Source organism: Trachypithecus francoisi, unplaced genomic scaffold (genome assembly GCF_009764315.1).
Source record: "Trachypithecus francoisi isolate TF-2019V2 unplaced genomic scaffold, Tfra_2.0 Lachesis_group5, whole genome shotgun sequence".
Classification (NCBI taxonomy): Eukaryota; Metazoa; Chordata; class Mammalia; order Primates; family Cercopithecidae; genus Trachypithecus; species Trachypithecus francoisi.
In genome coordinates, this window is record NW_022681470.1 from 36,089,770 (window position 1) to 36,108,123 (window position 18,354).

The 18,354-nt window shown below is 41.5% G+C and overlaps 1 protein-coding gene across 4 annotated transcripts in view; it reads left to right on the forward strand.

Moving 5' to 3' along the window:
- Positions 1-1,226: 1,226 nt before the first annotated feature.
- Positions 1,227-18,354, forward strand: part of AXDND1 (axonemal dynein light chain domain containing 1) — a 194,456-nt gene continuing 177,328 nt past the window's right edge. Inside the window, exons 1-6 of one of the 4 annotated variants that reach the window (XM_033200493.1) lie at positions 1,227-1,624; positions 2,000-2,199; positions 4,378-4,550; positions 5,781-5,884; positions 14,822-14,942; positions 15,565-15,650. In XM_033200493.1, the coding sequence (XP_033056384.1) occupies positions 2,106-2,199; positions 4,378-4,550; positions 5,781-5,884; positions 14,822-14,942; positions 15,565-15,650 (578 nt within the window). In that variant the 5' untranslated portion in view covers positions 1,227-1,624; positions 2,000-2,105. Of the gene's footprint in view, positions 2,200-4,377; positions 4,551-5,780; positions 5,885-14,821; positions 14,943-15,564; positions 15,651-18,354 lie in introns of all 4 variants that reach the window. The other 3 variants (XM_033200490.1, XM_033200492.1, XM_033200491.1) reach the window with 3 other exon arrangements.

The window sequence follows — 18,354 nt, forward strand, 5'->3', positions numbered from 1 at the left end:
ATTGCACTCCAGCCTGGGCAACAAGAGTGAAACTCCGTCCTAAAAAAAAAAAATGAAACGATTGCTCACCGAACCGAGCCTCAGTTCACTGCGAAGGCGCTGATGTTATTCTTTTTTTTTTTTTTTTTTTTTTGAGACGGAGTCTCCTTCTGTTGCCCAGGCTGGAGTGCAGTGGCGCCAGCTCGGCTCACTGCAACCCCTGCCTCCCGGGTTCAAGCGATTTTCCTGCCTCAGCCTCCTGAGTAGCTGGGATTACAGGAGCGTGCCACGACTCTTGGCTAATTTTTGTATTTTTAGTAGAGACGGGGTTTCACCATGTTGGTCAGTCTGATCTCGAACTCCTGACCTCGTGATCCACCCGCCTCGGCCTACCAAAGTGCTGGGATTACAGGCGCCACCGCGCCAGGCCGCTGATGGTATTCTTTCCTGAGGGCAGGTTTTTACGCCAGAAGCCCTGACAATTATACCTGAGCTGGTTCCACCTAACCTCAATCCTCCTTCCCGGCCCCAAGGCGGTGAAAAATCTGGGCCCAGGAGACCTTCCTTGTGCTCTGAAGGGAGGCGTTTAAGGGTCCAAGGAAGACATGTAAGCACCGAAATGTAAAGCACCGAACGGCTTACCCAATAAGGGACCCAGAGTTTCTTATTATCCAACATACCCCCTGAGTCTGGCTTTTAGAAAAATATACAAAGCGTCCGGGTGCGGGGGCTCACGCCTATAATCCCAGCACTTTGGGAAGCCGAGGCGGGCGCATCACAAGGTTAGGAGTTTGAGACCAGCCTGGCCAACATGGTGAAACCCCGTCTCTACTAAAAATACAAAAATTAGCCGGGCATGGCGGCGCGCGCCTGTAGTCCCTCCGGAGGCTGAGGCAGGAGAATCGCTTGAACCTGGGAGGCGGAGGTTGCAGTGAGCCGGGATCGCACCACTGCACTCCAGCCTGGGCGAAAGAGCGAGACTCCGTCTCAAAACAAAACAAAACAAAAACAAAAACAGAAAAACAAAATACAAAATTAGCCGCGCATGGTGGCGTGTGCCTGTAGTCCCAGCTACTTGGGAGGCTGAGGCAGGAGAATTGCTTGAACCCAGGACGTGGAGGTTGCAGTGAGTGGCGCCATTGAACTCCAGCCTGGGCGACAAGAGCGAAACTCCGTCTTAGGAAAAAGGGAAAAGGAAGGAAGGCAGGAAAGAAGGAAGGAAAAAGAACGAGAAAAATATGCAAAGCAACATAAAAGAGACCTAGAAAGATGGAAACAACTCTTAGAAGACCCTTGCTTAACCCGCGTGCATCACGGGCTACAGGTGTCGACCCCTCAGGCTAACCCCTGCCGGCGCCTGCGCACTGGCCTGGCCCTCAGCAGGAAGCCCCGGGGTGAGACAGTTTCGGATTCCGTGACAAACGGCCGGATTAAACGTTTTTCTTCTCCTTTGCTACTGAACCTATGCTGTGATTTAGAACACAAGAAACTCCGAGAGGCTGTAGGGATTGTTTTAGCTGTCTGCCTCCTCCGCCGGCACCGCTGAAGGCAGCCCCTATCGAGGGCGCTAAACCTCGGGGTCCTGGGTTTCTATGACGACAAACAGGCGTTCCAGCAAAGGGGGTAGTGACCGGATGCTGGGCGGGTACGCAATGTGTGGGTAGGATAGCGGGTGTCCCTTTCCAGTCATTTTTAACCAAGAAACAGTGCGAGGCCTGCCCAACTCCCGAGTTTGTGGAACTGGCGCTCGAGAACGCTGCCTGTGTGGAAGGTCGGGGTCCCCAGCCGAGCCGCCTGCAGCGAGTGTCGCCCACCAGGGGTGCCGGCGGTCTGCGGGGTCCTGCCTTGCTCCCTGACCCTGACCTGACTGTTCACTGAGGCCTCTCAGTCGCGACAGATAACCCCAGAACATAGAGGTCGCCCCGAAGAAGGAAAACCATGCTAGATGAATTCTAAACTGCGATCTGAACCTAAGTACTCAATGGGTGTCATCTTTTTTTCTTTTTTCCTCTCCCTGCAGGATTATGTGGCAGCCTGCAAGTCCCAGTGCGGCGCTGATTTGTGTCTAAATTAGCTTTCCGGAGGCCTATTTCAAATTACTAAAGAGATAGGAGGCATTGTTTATTATGTCTCTCCCGAAAACGCCCTCCACCCCGCTAAACTCGGCATCAACGTCTGAGAGCAAAAAGTTAGTGTCTGTAGCCAAGGAAGGGACGAGAGGTAAACTTCGATGATTCTGAAGTCATAAACAGCCATGGCCGTAAGACTGAAATCACCTTCCATTCACTGGTTTTTTAAATCTGATACTCAGAATACCTTGATTGGCTACATTTTTCTAACACGCTTGCTTAAATAAAGCAAGAAGTCATTCCTTTTACAGTATTTTGAGTCAGAGTCCTATTTCACTACTCCGTCTAAATACTGTTTATAACTTTTTTCAAATGTTGATTTATATATGGTTTTAAATTCACCCTATTTTAAATATCAATAGGTTCCTGGTCTTTGGCTTTAAGGAACTTTGAAAAAGTAATAGTGAGGTTAGGCACGGTAGCTCACACCTGTCATCCCAGCACTTTGGGAGGCTGAGGTGGGCGGATCACTTGAGGTCAGGAGTTTGAGACCAGCCTGGACAATATGATGAAACCCCGTCATTACTAGAAATACCATAATTAGCCGAGCATGGTGGCTCTCACCTGTAGTCCCAGCTTACTCCGGAGGCTGAGGCAGGAGAATCGCTTGAACCTAGGAGGTGAGGTTGCAGTGAGCCATGATCGTGCCATTGCATTCCAGTCCGGGAGACAGAGCAAGACTCCATCTCAAAATAAATAAATAGGCCGGGCGCGGTGGCTCACACCTGTAATCCCATTTGGGAGGCCGAGGCTGGCGGATTACGAGGTAAAGAGTTTGAGACCATGCTGGCCAACATGGTGAAACTCTTGTTTACTAAAAATATAAAAATTAGCTGGGCTTGGTGGTGCACGCCTGTAGAGCTACTCGGGAGGCTGAGGCAGGAGAGAATCACTTGAACCCGGGAGGCAGAGGTTGCAGTGAGCCGAGATTGCACCACTGCACTCCAGCCTGGAGACAGAAGGAGACTCCGTCTCAAATTACGAGATCAGGAGTTCGAGACCAGCCTGATCAACATGGTGAAACCCTGTCTCTACTAAAAATACAAAAATTAGCCAGGTGTGGTGGTACGCGCCTGTAATCCCAGCTACTTGGGAGGTTGATGCAGGAGAATTGTTTGAACCCTGGAGGCAGAGGTTGCAGTGAGCCAAGATCTTGCTACTGCACTCCAGCCTGGACAGCAGAGGTAGACTGAGTCTCAAATAAATAAATAAAACAATAAAAAGCAATAGCAGAGATAAGAGAAACGCAATTTAATACAACGTGCCAATTTGTATTAGCTTTTAGTAATTTTTGTAAATTAGAGTAATTCCTTAAGATTTTCATTCATATGCAGATCTCTACTAGAGTCAGCTAGTGTTATCCTTACCCCCTGTTCTGTTAAAGCTTTTCCCATCTCACCTGCCCCTTGTTCTAAAGCCCCAAGCCCCACCCAACTTTTTTTTTTTTTTTTCTGTTTCTTTTGATCTCAAGCTCTTGGGAGATTTGGTAATGTAAACCCTGACAACTTCTGACAGTAATCAAAGCATGATACCTCCTTATAGAAATAAATGTAAACCATACCATGTTAGGGGCATAGATTAAGAATAATAAAAACTCAACTCTACCTGACTTCATGGGAGGGCTTTTCCTATATATAAGCCCAACTACCTGCCTGTATTACTCCCCTGCCCTAGTCAAGCAGGGTAGAACATTCTTTTTATAGTTCCCATTCCACAGATTTGTCAGCTCAGATTGTTCCACTCTCATTTGCAACAATCCCAGTTCCATTTTTACTTTGAAGCCCAACCCAGACCCTTTCCACTCTATAAATGCCTGGATTTAATGTAATTATTCTCACCTTTGAATTAATGTAAGAAAAAAATTACTAAATAATTTAACAGCTTGCAGGGAGAGATTTGTGATTTTAATATGAAAGGGAAGATAGACATTCATTCCTATCTTCTTAAGGCTCTCCCAGTTATCTGAGCAAGTGAAATGAGTTTAGTTTTCAACTTTGAATTGAGAATCATGCAGGTTCATCTTAGTACCTGAGTTTTTGAAACTGTGTTTGATGTAATGTGAGTAGGGTAGGCAAGATGAGTGTTATTTTCCTTGACTAGATGATGTTCACTGTTTTAAATATGATTTGTTACTATCCTTGTCAAATAGAAGCAATGTTTCTCCCTGTTAGAAACCAATAGATGGGATTGATGAGGCAGTCTGAGAAACTCCATCTAGCTTAAAAAATATATATATAGTAAGAACTTTTCTTTTCCACTACTTACTTAGGACTTCCTGAGCTAAAGGAGAAAAAAAACATGGTGGATCGTTCAAAACCCCTTCCTACTTCCCTTCTGAATGAGTTCATTCCTAAAGAAGTTCTTCTTTCTCTGACCTATGCGGCCAGTGCTGGTCCTTGTCCTGAAAACTTACTGCCTCCTAAGAAAATTAAAACCCCGAAGGTTTGTATGTACATATGTAGAGTAACGGGGAACATTATTTTTTGGGAATCTGATTATTCTTTAAGTATTTATTGTGCACATATTATATATTCCAGATAGCCTTAAAAATTTTAAGATTGATTGATTGAGACAGGGTCTTACTACTGTGGCCCAGGCTGGAGTGTAGTGGCCTGATCATTGCTCACTGCAGCCTTGACTACCCTGGCTCAGGTGATCCTCCCACCTCAGCTTCCTGAGTAGCTGGGACTACAGGTCTGTGCCACCACGCCTGGCTAATTTTTGAATTTTTTGTAGATCCGAAGTTTCGCCATGTTGCCTATACTTGTCTCAAATTCCTGGGCTCAAGCAATCCACCCGCCTTAGCCTCCCAAAGTGCTGGAATTTCAAGTGTGAGTCAACATGACTGGCCTTAAGAAAATTTTTTAGGCTGGGCGCGGTGGCTCACGTCTGTAATCCCAGAACTGTGCGAGGCTGAGGTGGGCATATCACAAGGTCAGGAGATCAAGACCATCCTGGCTAACATGGTGAAACCCCGTCTCTATTAAAAATACAAAAAATTAGCCGGGCGAGGTGGCAGGCACCTGTAGTCCCAGCTACTTGGGAGGCTGAGACAGGAGAATGGTGGGAACCCGGGAGGAAGAGTTTGCAGTGAGCCGAGATCGCGCCACTGCACTCCAGCCTGGGTGACAGAGCAAGACTCCCCCTCAAAAAAAAAACAAAAACAAAAGCAAAAACAAAACACAAAAATGAGCTGGGCATGGTGGCACGTGCCTATAGTCCCTGCTACTCGGGAGGCTGAGGCAAGAGAATCCCTTGAACCCAGGAGGCAGAGGTTGCTATAAGCCGAGGTTGTGTCATTGCCTTCCAGCCTGGACGAGACAGCGAGACTCTGTCTCCAAAAAAAAAAAAAAAAAAAATTTAAAGTAATTTCTTAGATTGAAAACTCCAGTCTTTTGTATAAATTGTTTCCAAGGCTTGAGTATTTCCACTGACCTGTTTTTATGTGGATTTACTCAAATGATCATTACTACTCTTAATGTTTTTCACTCACTATAGAATTATTCTAGTTTTAGTCTTTATGTTATTTAATAAGAATTCTGCTCTTTCTTTTTTCCTTAGAGTACCCAAATGACCTTAATGTAAATACAGTACTTACTCAAAACTATTAATAAATTTTATTTGATTAGATTGCCCTCTGCTGGATATTCATGTGTATTTGCTTTTTCCCAGGGCACTCTTCCACGCCTTGTAGACCATGTCTGGCATCACCCTGTTCGAAGGAATAAATTCAAATACCTGATTGACCATCCCGTCTCCCTCATGGGAGCCGGAAGGTAAAGAAGGAAGATAGTAGGGTAGATGCTGATAAATAGAGTTGGTTTTCTCATTTGGTGTGATTACCTTGGGAGGGGCAGCATTAGAAAAATCACTGAATCATAGATGATAAAATTTACAGTATCTTTGAATCAGAATACAATCCAGAAGGGCCAAAGACCATCTTTTTGTGTATAATTATTATCAGTAGGATGGAAATAGGTGCTGGCTTTACATACTTTTGGTTTAAATTTGTTTTTTGCATGCCTTTGTATACTTGTCCCTATACTCTCCTATTCCCTGTTGTACCCTAGTAAAAGGGACAAGATCCAACAGGCAGAATGCCTTTAGTGCCCCTTTTATCTGTGTGTATGTCTTCCTTGTGGACATCTTTAGAAGAAAGAACTAGGTAACAGCTTCATGATGTGGAAAACCTTGAAAAACAAAAGCTTAATTTCTGTATCTCTCCAAAGGGAGCCCTTCATCTTTATACTGTTTCAGATCAAGTCAGCAAATACTATTTGTTTTTGTCTCATTCCTACAAATATTCTAAATGTCAACATTTTCCTCATGAAGATTGAGACCTACTGGTTTTCTATGTATTGTCCACTTACCAATTTATTCCATGCATGTCCCCTCACTTAAATGTCACTTCTTTTGAAAGAAATGTTTACACTTTACATACTTGAGTAGGTTATGTAGTCTTTCTGAAGCCCCATTTTCTCATATGTAAAAAGGGAATAATAGACTTTCCCAGTTTTGTGTGTCTCCCAGGGATATTGAAAAGCACAAATAAGATAATGGATGCAAGAGCACTTGTAAAACTATATGCTATTACTCAGCTATGCTTCAGTGCAAGAAAAACTGGTAGAAACTTGTCCTATTGAATTTTATGTCCTGAGGCTTTATATTTTATTCTATGCCTCCAGATCATGGCTATAATTATTAGTAGCAATAATTAGTATTATGAGTTGTTTGAAGTACTTTGAAAATTAATTAGCTATATCTCAATGTGGCAATAAGCTGACATTATAGTTTTAATGTCGGCCAGGTGCAGTGGCTCATTCCTGTAATCCCAGCACTTTGGGAGGCCGAGGTGGGCAGATCACTTGAGGTCAGGAGTTCAAGCCTAGCCTGGGCAACATGGTGAAACCCTGTCACTACAAAAAATACAAAAATTAGAGAGGCATGGTGGCGCACACTTGTAATCCCAGCTACTCGGGAGGCTGATGCAGGATAATTGCTTGAACCCGGCAGGCGGAGATTGCAGTGAGCCGAAATTATGCCATTGCACTCCAGCCTGGGTGATCCAGTGAGACTCCCTCTCAAAACAAAACAAAACAAAAAAATAAAGTTTTAATGTCAAATGACTCTGGGTTGGAGTTTTTTAAGTGTGAAGTCAGGTTGACAGGATAATGCCCCCTCAACCCCACTAAAACATTTTCACTCTAATCTCAGAACCTGTGAATATATACCTAACCTGGCAAAAGGGGCTTTGCAGATATGATGAAAGTTAAGGACATTGAGATGGATAGATTATCCTAGATTGTCAGGGTGGGCCCAACCTGACACCTGAATCTTTAAAAGTGGAAAAGGAAGGTGGTCAAGTGGGTCAGAGAGATGAGAAAGGAAGAGGACAGATATGAAGTGTGAGAGGAGTTCAGCCTGCCATTTCTGGCTTTGAAGATGGAGGAAGGGGAAAAGCAGTCAATAAATGAATTTGGCTATAGAAGCTAGGAATTCTATTGACAGCTCAGCCACCAACTCTCAAGGAAACAGGGATCGCAGTCTTACAACTTTAAGGAATTGAATTCTGTTAGCAATCCAAATGAGCGTGGAAATGGATCTTCCTCTAGAGCATCCAGAAAGAAACAGCCCTGCCAACGCCTCGATTTTAGCCCTTGGAGACCCTGTTGGACTTCTAACCTATGGAGCAGTAAGATAATAAATTTGTGCTGTTTAAGATGCTAAATTTGTGGTAATTTGTTATGGCACCAATAGAAAACTAATGCACTAATGGACAACTAATCATGTTCATCACGAGATAACTTGTCCAGCAACCTCAATCACCCAGAACCCAGCAGTAAAATATAAACAACAAAGCAAGCAAATATTCTCTGAGTAATATTTTTCGACAACTCTTTCAGCAGAGTTCAGTGCAGAAAATAAATCAGTCTAGATATTTTAAGCAGGAAAGAATCAAATGCAGAACATTGGGTGTTTACAAAATTGTTGGAAGGGTTAAAGGAGCTGGTATGAGGAAGTGCCTGTGGGAGTAACTCCCAGAACAGGGTGAAATGGACAACTTCAGATAAAAGACATTTTATATATACACATAACCAATGATGATTTGCAGAAAAGTTTGAATTATGAACTCAGTTTAATAAACTGGGGGCTGAAGAATGAGTTGGAGGATTTCTTAAAGTCAGATAAATAAAATCCAGTTATTATGTTATGGTTAAGAATCAAAGTTGTTTTTTTTTGTTGTTTTTTTTTTTGTTTTTAAATAAAAATAGATTTTTCAGAAGGGTGGAAGCTGGTGTTTTACCACAGAATTTTATGAAGAAACAAAGCATATCTCTAATTATTATTATTATTATTTTTGAGAGACGGAGTTTCACTCTTGTTGCTCAGGCTGGAGTGCAATGGCACGATCTCGGCTTACCACAACCTCTGCCTCCTGGGTTCAAGTGATTCTCCTGCCTCAGCTTCCCGAGTAGCTGGGATTACAGGCATGCGCCACCATGCCCAGCTAATTTTGTATTTTTAGTAGAGACAGGGTTTCTCCATGTTGATCAGGCTGGTCTCAAACTCCCAACCTCAGGTGATCCACCAGCCTCGGCCTCTCACAGTGCAGGGATTATAGGCGTTAGCCACTGTGCCTGGCCCTCTAATTATTTTTAATAAAAAATTATATTTCAACAAATAAATAAAACAGGCTTCTTCTAAAAAAAATAACCTAATCACCTCTTAAAGGTTCCACTTCATAATGATACTATTAAAATGGCAATTACGTTTCCAACACATGAATTTCTAAGGGACACATTCAAACCATAGCAATACCCAATACTTTAATAATGCATAGAAATACAAAAGGCTCCTCCAAATCGTGAGTGAACTCCCATTCACAATTGCTTCAAAGAGAATAAAATACCTAGGGAATCCAACTTATAAGGGACGTGAAGGACCTCTTCAAGGAAAACTACAAACCACTGCTCAACGAAATAAAGGAGGACACAAACAAATGGAAGAACATTCCATGCTCATGGACAGGAAGAATCAATATTGTGAAAATGGCCATACTGCCCAAGGTAATTTATAGATTCAATGCCATCCCCATCAGGCTACCACTGACTTTCTTCACAGAATTGGAAAAAACTACTTTAAAGTTCACATGGAACCAAAAAAGAACCCACATTGCCAAGACAATCCTAAGCAAAAAGAACAAAGCTGGAGGCATCATGCTACCTGACTTCAAACTATACTGCAAGGCTACAGTAACCAAAACCGCATGGTACTGGTACCAAAACAGAGATATAGACCAATGGAACAGAACAGAGCCCTCAGAAATAATACCATACATCTACAACCATCTGATCCTTGACAAACCCGACAAAAACAAGAAATGGGGAAAGGATTCCCTATTTAATAAATGGTGCTGGGAAAATTGGCTAACTGTATGTAGAAAGCTGAAACTGGATCCCTTCCTTACACCTTATACAAAAATTAATTCGAGATGGATTAAAGACTTAAATGTTAGACTTAAAACTGTAAAAACCCTAGAAGAAAACCTAGGCGATACCATTCAGGACATAGTCATGGGCAAGGACTTCATGACTAAAACACCAAAAACAATGGCAACAAAAGCCAAAATAGACAAATGAGATCTAATTAAACTAAAGAGCTTCTGCACAGCAAAAAGTTACCATCAGAGTGAACAGGCAACCATCAGAGTGAACAGGCAACCTACAGAATGGGAGAAAATTTTTGCAATCTACCTGTCCGACAAAGGGCTAATATCCAGAATCTACAAAGAACTTAAACAGATTTACAAGAAAAAAACAACCCCGGCCGGGCACAGTGGCTCGAGCCTGTAATCCCAGCACTTTGGGAGGCCGAGATGGGCGGATCACAAGGTCAGGAGATCGAGACCATCCTGGCTAACCCGGTGAAACCCCGTCTCTATTAAAAAATACAAAAAACTAGCCGGGCGAGGTGGCGGGCGCCTGTAGTCCCAGCTACTCAGGAGGCTGAGGCAGGAGAATGGCGTAAACCCAGGAGGTGGAGCTTGCAGTGAGCTGAGATCCGGCCACTGCACTCCAGCCTGGGCGACAGAGCGAGACTCCATCTCAAAAAAAAAAAACCCTATCAAAAAGTGGGCAAAGGATATGAACAGACACTTCTCAAAAGAAGACATTTATGCAGCCAACAGACACATGAAAAAATGCTCATCATCACTGGCCATCAGAGAAATGCAAATCAAAACTACAGTGAGATACCATCTCACACCAGTTAGAATGGCGATCATTAAAAAGTCAGGAAACAACAGGTGCTGGAGAGGATGTGGAGAAATAGGAACACTTTTACACTGTTGGTGGGAGTGTAAGCCAGTTCAACCATTGTGGAAGACAGTGTGGCAATTCCTCAAGGATCTAGAATTAGAAATACCATTTGACCCAGCAATCCCATTACTGGGTATATACCCAAAGGATTATAAATCATGCTGCTGTAAAGACACATACACACGTGTGTTTACTGCGGCACTATTCACGATAGCAAAGACTTGGAACCAACCCAAATGTCCATCAGTGACAGACTGGATTAAGAAAATGTGGCACATATACACCATGGAATACTATGCAGCCATAAAAAGGGATGAGTTCATGTCCTTCATAGGGACATGGATGAAGCTGGAAACCATCATTCTGAGCAAACTATCACAAGGACAGAAAACCAAACACTGCATGTTCTCATTCTGAGCAAACTATCACAAGGACAGAAAACCAAACACTGCATGTTCTCATTCTGAGCAAACTATTGCAATGAGAGAAAATCAAACACTGCATGTTCTCACTCATAGGTGGGAAATGAACAATGAGAACACTTGGACACAGGGTGGGGAACATCACATATTGGGGCCTGTCATGAGGTTGGAGGGGGGAGAGATAGCATCAGGAGGAATACCTAATGTAAATGATGAGTTAATGGGTGCAGCACACCAACATGGCACATGTATACATATGTAACAAACCTGCACATTGTGCACATGTACTCTAGAACTTCAAGTATAATTTTAAAATTAATTAATTAATTAAAAATAAAAAAAGAAATACAAAAGTCTCCTAAAGTAGCTTCTTGAGAAAATTTGAGTGATGATTACTAAATTAAAATATTCTTTATTTATTAAAAAAAAAATTTTTTTTTGACATGGAGTCTTGTTCTGTCACCCGGGCTGGAGTGTCATGGTGCAATCTCGGCTCACTGCAACCTCTGCCTCCCAGGTTCAAGCAATTCTCCTGCCTCAGCCTCCTGAGTAGCTGAGATTGCAGGTGCCAGCCACCACACCTGGCTAGTTTTTTAATTTTATTTTTAGTAGCAATGGGGTTTCACCATTGTTGGCTAGGCTGGTTTCGAACGCTTGATTTCAGGTGATCTGCCCACCTTGGGCCCCTACAATACTAGGATTGTAGGCGTGAGCCACTGTGCCCAGCCCCAACATATTCTTTAGATAATTATATGTGTGTGTATATATGCATAAAATATTGTGTGTATAATATACGTATAATTATATAAAATATGTAATGTATAACAATGTATGATGTATACATATGCATTATATATGTATATACCTATATACTGTGCATATATATGTACATACATATATGTACATATATGTATATAATATATAATATACATACATACAGATACATATATATACATGAAAAATTCATCATTTTTAGCTAACAAAACAATTGTAATGGCCAACTGCTCCAGTATTTATTGATGTGATTGGAACTGCTGTTGCATCATCCTGAGAGCAGCTCATTCAGATCTTTGTGACTATCTAAAGCCTGTAAGAGGGTGGAACAGAGAAAGAATCCGGAGGATTGGAAAATAAAGCTCTAACATTTCTCCCTTGGACATGTCCAGTAGAACCAGAATATCACAGTGCAGAACATCAATAGCTTGATGTCTTTTGCTACCAATATATATGTTTAAAAATCGTTATGGTCAATGTTGTATATTTCAGGATCTTCCTGGGACACCAGAACTGGCCTGTTTCCACCAACCTCACATGCCACATCAGCTGCCAAATGACACTGCCCTCAAAGCACACCACCATTTCACAATATTGCAACCATTATAGTCATTCTAAAATAATTTAAAATTTCATTTCATTTATAAAACATTTCTGGCTTCTCTTAGACTAAAGCCCAACATGTTAAGCATGATTTGCAAGGCTTTCTGTGTTTAGTTCTCTAATTTCAATAATTTTATTCTTCATACTTCAACCGTATATTCAGTCATCCCTCATACTGAGGGATATGTGGGGGATTGGTTCCCAGACACCGGCAGATACCAGAATCTTTGTATATTCAATTTCTGCAGTCAGCCATATATGAGTCAGAAACTCATGTATGTATATGGAAAGTTGGCCCTCTATATGAGGGTTTCGTATCCAGTGAATACTGTATTTTCAGTCAGTGTTTGGTTGAAAAAATTTGTGTATAAGCAGACCCAGGCAGTTCAAGGCTGTGTTGTTCAAGGGCCAACTATACTAAATTTTCAGTTCGCCAAAGTCACCATGTGCTGTTGTGTCTCAGGACCTATGCATATGCTGTTCTCTACACTTTTTGGTTGCTTACCTAAATCCAAATCAGTTTTTTGTTCTTACTAATTGTTACTGCCGCCTGAGGTTTACCCTGACTTGATCTAAACTGTATTGAGGTGTTGTTGTTATTAGTTGTTCCAATAACATTCTATTCTTTGTTACAATAGTCTTCATATTATACTTTTCTTTGGTTTTCGAATCTTCCCCGCTGTATTGAAGGCTCCCCCGTGGTAGGGACTGTGTGTATTTTAAGAAATAGTTCTATATTCCTTTCATCTAGCATATTTTCTGTCACTTATAATATGGTTAATAAATATTTGCTGAGCAAATTAATGACTTTTAGGCACGTTCATGAACAATCCTAGAACCCAGGGCACCCAAATTTAATAATGTAGTTTTTTATTTTTATTTTTTGAGATGGAGTCTCACTCTGTCGGCCAGGCTGGAGTACAGTGGCACGATCTCAGCTCACTGCAATCTTCGCTTCCCAGGTTCAAGTGATTCTCCTGCCTCAGCCTCCCAAGTAGCTGGGACTACAGGCATGTACCACCCTGCCTGGCTAATTTTTGTATTTCTAGTAGAGAAGGGGTTTCGCCATCATGGTCAGGGTGGTCTCGAACTCCTGACCTCAAGTGATCTGCCCACCTCAGCCTCCCAAAGTGCTGGTATTATAGGCATGAGCCACTGCACCTGACCTTGAAATTGTAATATTTCTGTATTGTCATTCTTCACCACTAGAATCAGTTCCATGAGGGTAGAAACTTTTTATTTGCTTTTTTCACTATTAATGTTCTTAGCTCCCAGAATGGTGCCTGGTATGTAGTAGATGCTGAATTATTCTTTACTATGTAAACCAGTAAATACATTTGGAGTTTATAGAAAGATATAGTGGACAATCATTTCAGGGTACCATTGTGGTGATGTTTATGCCTATTGTTTTCTGTCTTGGAAATCTTAAAAGAGTCAATGACTCAGAATTCAGTCTCCTGGGAGAGTATATTTGGCCTAGCTTAGACCGCTTGCCCACATGTTGGTTACCAGAGGATTTTTTTCTCCACTTTTCTTTATTTTGTTTTGTTAAACTTCTTATTTTGAAATAATTTAAAGTCTCACAGAAAAGTTGCAAATGTGATCAACCCTGGAAAACATTCCAGGGAAGTGTGGTAGAAGATAACTGCTAAGAGAGTGTTTAACTTGGCAGCGGTAGTCATCATCAGCTTTCTAGAAAATTGTTTCAGAAGAGAGGTATGGGTGGAAATCAGATTGCACGACAATTTCAGAAAGTCTGATGTTTAACACAAGTGAGCGATGATCTATCGATTGATCCATTGATAGATCATAATGACATGACAGTGGCCAGGCATAGTGGCTCATGCCTGTAATCCCAGCACTTTGGGAGGCTGAGGCGGGTGGCTTACCTGAGGCCAGGAGTTCGAGACCAGCGTGGCCAACATGGCAAAACCCCATCTCCATTAAAAAATGCAAAAAATTAGCCAGGCATGGTGGTACGTGCTTGTAATCCCAGCTACTTAGGAGGCTGAGGCAGGAGAATTGCTTGAATCCGGGAGGCAGAGGATGTAGCAAACTGAGATTTTGCGCCATTGCACTCCAGCCTGGGCGACAGAGTGAGACTCTGTGTCAAAATAATAACAATAATAGTAATAGTAATAATGATAATAATAATCACAACATGACAGCAATGCATGTTCAAGGAGAGATTTTTATAAGGGGAAAAAGTTTATTATAGATCAAATGGGATGTTCCAGTAGAGTTGGAGATACACAGAAGTTAGGACTGATGGAATGCGACTCCTGAGGATATGGGCAAAGATGGAATCAAGCACCTAAGTGGAGGGAATAACCACAGGAAAGAGAATATATTTTAACCTGATACTGAAGGAAAGAGTTTGTGATATGAATGAGAAGTTTCAGGTGGAGAAGAGAAAGAATTTGGGGAAACTCATGTTTAATGCCTCAGGCTTAGTAAAGTGTTACTTAAGGAGATCAGTTTTGCTGACACAGAGGACCATCTTACCCATTAGATGGATCTGTGTGGATCTCACCTGCTGTTATGTGGTATCCAGATAGAAAACTTGTTTTTTGAATATATTTTTCTTACTTTGTAGGGATATTTCTTTTCTGTATGATGTTAAATATACCAAAGGACAGACTAGGGAGAAGGCAGTTTGTCCCCCACATTTGGCCCGTTCATTACAGTCACATGATGGTGTCATTGTGCCGCATAAGGTAAGTAAAGTATTTGACAAATAATCTTCTCTCCCTCTGTCTACTTTTAAAAATCATTTCTCCAAAATATAAGACAATGTCATACTATAACAACCTGCATTGCTCACCAATCTTCATAGCATTTTGAAATTACTTCTTGAAACAGGAAAAGGGTATTTAGCAGGAAAAGATCAAAATATCTTATTCTAAGCCATTTTGCAAACCACAGTTAATCTGTTTTAATCTAAAAAACACAGCGTGGGAGATTAGATTTTTTTTTCCCCTAGAAATCCACATATAAAGTTGTAGGATTCTTATCTTTGGTATCTTGTTAAGTTGAATTTTAAATTCCCTGCTGAATTTAAAGGAAAATAATCAATAAACTTCTGAATATATGGGACATATGTAACTAATACTAGTACCAAGGTTATTCTTTAATTTATGGTTATTTTAGAGATGTGTGCTCTGGTTAGTTTTTGTCATTTGCTGTGACCCACATTACTAATATTGTTATTTCTCCAGTCAAAATTTCTCAACTTAAAACATAGTATCTCTTTGGGTTAGGAATTAGGATTTGTGCAGGTGAATTTTTTCTCTATTAATGTATTCATTCTTTTTTTGTTTGTTTTTCTTTTCTTTTAAGCCAAAGACACTAACAGATACTTTGATTCCTGAAGAATTTCATATTGTGTCAAGTACGGGAGTTTCAGGTTTGGAGTGTTATGATGAGTAAGTACTATGATAAGTAAAGAATACCTGCCCCGGCTCAGTGGCCCATGCCTGTAATCCCAGCACTTTGCAAGGCCAAGGCGGGCAGATCATCTGAGGTCAGGAGTTCAAGACCAGCCTGGTCAACATGGTGAAACCCCATCTCTACTAAAAATATAAAAATATTAGCTAGGCGTGGTGACGGGTGCCTGTAATCCCAGCTACTGGGAAGGCTGAGGCAGGAGAATCATTTGAACCTGGGAGGCAGAGGTTGCCGTGAGCCAAGATTGTGCCATTACACTCCAGCCTGGGCAACAAGAGTGAAACTCCATCTCAACAAAAACAAGAAAGAATACCTGAGAAGTTGAACTGTTTCCTCCTTCTCATATATAGAAGAACCTGAGAATAGTACACTCATATTCCTGAGCAATATATAAACTGAAATGAGGAAACATTTGAGCCAGCCATCCTAATACAATTAAGAAAGATACAAATTGGCTGGGGCCAGTGGCTTACACCTGTAATCCCAGCACTTTGGGAGGCCGAGGCAGGCAGATCAGGAGGTCAGGAGATCAAGACTATCCTGGCTAACACGGTGAAACTGTGTCTCTACTAAAAATACAAAAAATACAAAAAAATAGCCGGGCGTTGTGGCGGGCGCCTGTAGTCCCAGCTACTCTGGAGGCGGAGGTGGGAGAATGGCATGAACACTGCAGGGGGAGCTTGCAGTGAGCCGAGATTGAGCCACTGCACTCCAGCCTGGGCGACAGTGCCAGACTCCGTCTCAATAAATAAATAAATAAATAATTTTTAAAAAGAAAGATACAAATTAAAAAAAAAACCAAAAAACTAAAAGTACTTAAAAGAGTTTGGGATGTTAGTGATTAAATTATTCATATTTTTTTCCTGCCATTTAATTTTGAATTTTTAAAAAAATGGGACTTTGTTTTGAATGCGTGACTATGCCCTTTAGGAATGATTTTGAGCAATGATCATGGAGACAAAGGAAAGTAGCCCTCTGAGCCAGCATCTCATAATCCCTGCTCCAGGGCTTGGCTCCACATTGCAGACTTATTATCTTGTCATCTTTGATTCCTGTTTATGGGATTGAAAATAGGATCTTGCTTTTATTTTCTGAAACAACACTTGAATGTTTTGTAGTTTAGAAAACAAGAACTTTGGACTAAGATTTTATGATAAAATATCCAGCGGCTATCACTCTTTTGGTATTGTCTTTCCAATATGTATGTTATAATACATTGCATTTCATTGTGATGGTATGCTTCAGAACGATATTTTGCCCAAGAGAACCAAATGAAATTCATTTTTTGGGTAACCTTTTATTTTAATGTAATTTCAGGCATAAAAAGTTGCAAAAATGGGAAAAGGAATACCTACCTCCTCTACCTTGAGTCACTGGTTGTTTACACTTTGTCTCATTTGCTCTTAAACATACACAATCATGCATACATATTTTCAAACTACCACCAAATACTTCAAGTATTTTGAATATTTTCAAAATACTTCTACCACCAAATACTTTAGTGTGTATTTCCTAACAACCCATTGGTTATAGATCTTTTGATGACTTTTTTTTTTTTTTGAGACTGAGTTTCGCTCTTGTTGCCCAAGCTGGAGAGCAATGGCATGATCTTGGCTCACCGCAACCTCCACCTCCCAGGTTCAAGCAATTCTCCTGCCTCACCCTCCTGAATAGCTGGGATTATAGGCAGGCACCACCATGCCCGGCTAGTTTTTTGAATTTTTAGTAGAAACAGGATTTCACCATGTTAGCCAAGCTGGTCTTGAATTCCTGACCTCAGGTGATCTGCCCACCTTGGCCTCCCAAAGTGCTGGAATTACAGGCATGAGCCACCGCGCATGGCTGATTTTTTTTTTTTTTTTGGGACGAAGTCTTGCTTTGTCACCTAGGCTGGAATGAAGTGGTGTGATCTTGGCTCACTGCAACTTCTGCCCCTGGGGTTCAAGCAATTCTCATGCCTCAGCCTCCCGAGTAGCTGTAACTACAGATGCCTGCTACCACGCCCAGCTAATTTTTGTATTTTTAGTAGAGATGGGGTTTTGCCATTTTGGCCAGGTTGGTCTCGAACTCCTGACCTCAGGTGACCCACCCGCCTTGGCCTCCCAAAGTGCTGGGATTACAGATGTGAGCCACTGCACCCAGTCTTGATGAATTTTAAAAATTTTCATCATTTCTTCTGTATGATCATTATTTCTTCTGCCAATTTGTTAGTTGGCCTTTTTACCATATGGAATAATGGATTTCTATTTTATTTGATGGATTTTAATTCTTTACTATATGTTATGTTATGTTATTTTTTGGAGATAGAGTTTTGCTGTTATTGCCCAGGCTGGAGTGCAGTGGCGTGATCTCAGCTCACTGCAACCTCCACTTCCTGGTTTCAAGTGATTCTCCTGCCTTAGCCTCCCGAGTAGCTGGGATTACAGGCACACGTGACCATTCCCGGCTAATTTTTTTATTTTTATTTTTATTTTTAGTAAAGAGGAGTGTTCACCATGTTGACCAGGCTGATTTCAAACTCCTGACCTCAAGTGATCTGCCTGCCTCAGCCTCCCAAAGTGTTAGGATTACAAGTGTGAGCCACTGTGCCCAGCCCATTATTTTGATGCTCAAATTTTTCCAGATTTGGCCCATGGCCAAACGCCACTCCTTTGAGTTGTCTCTTGTGTTCTTTGCACATGT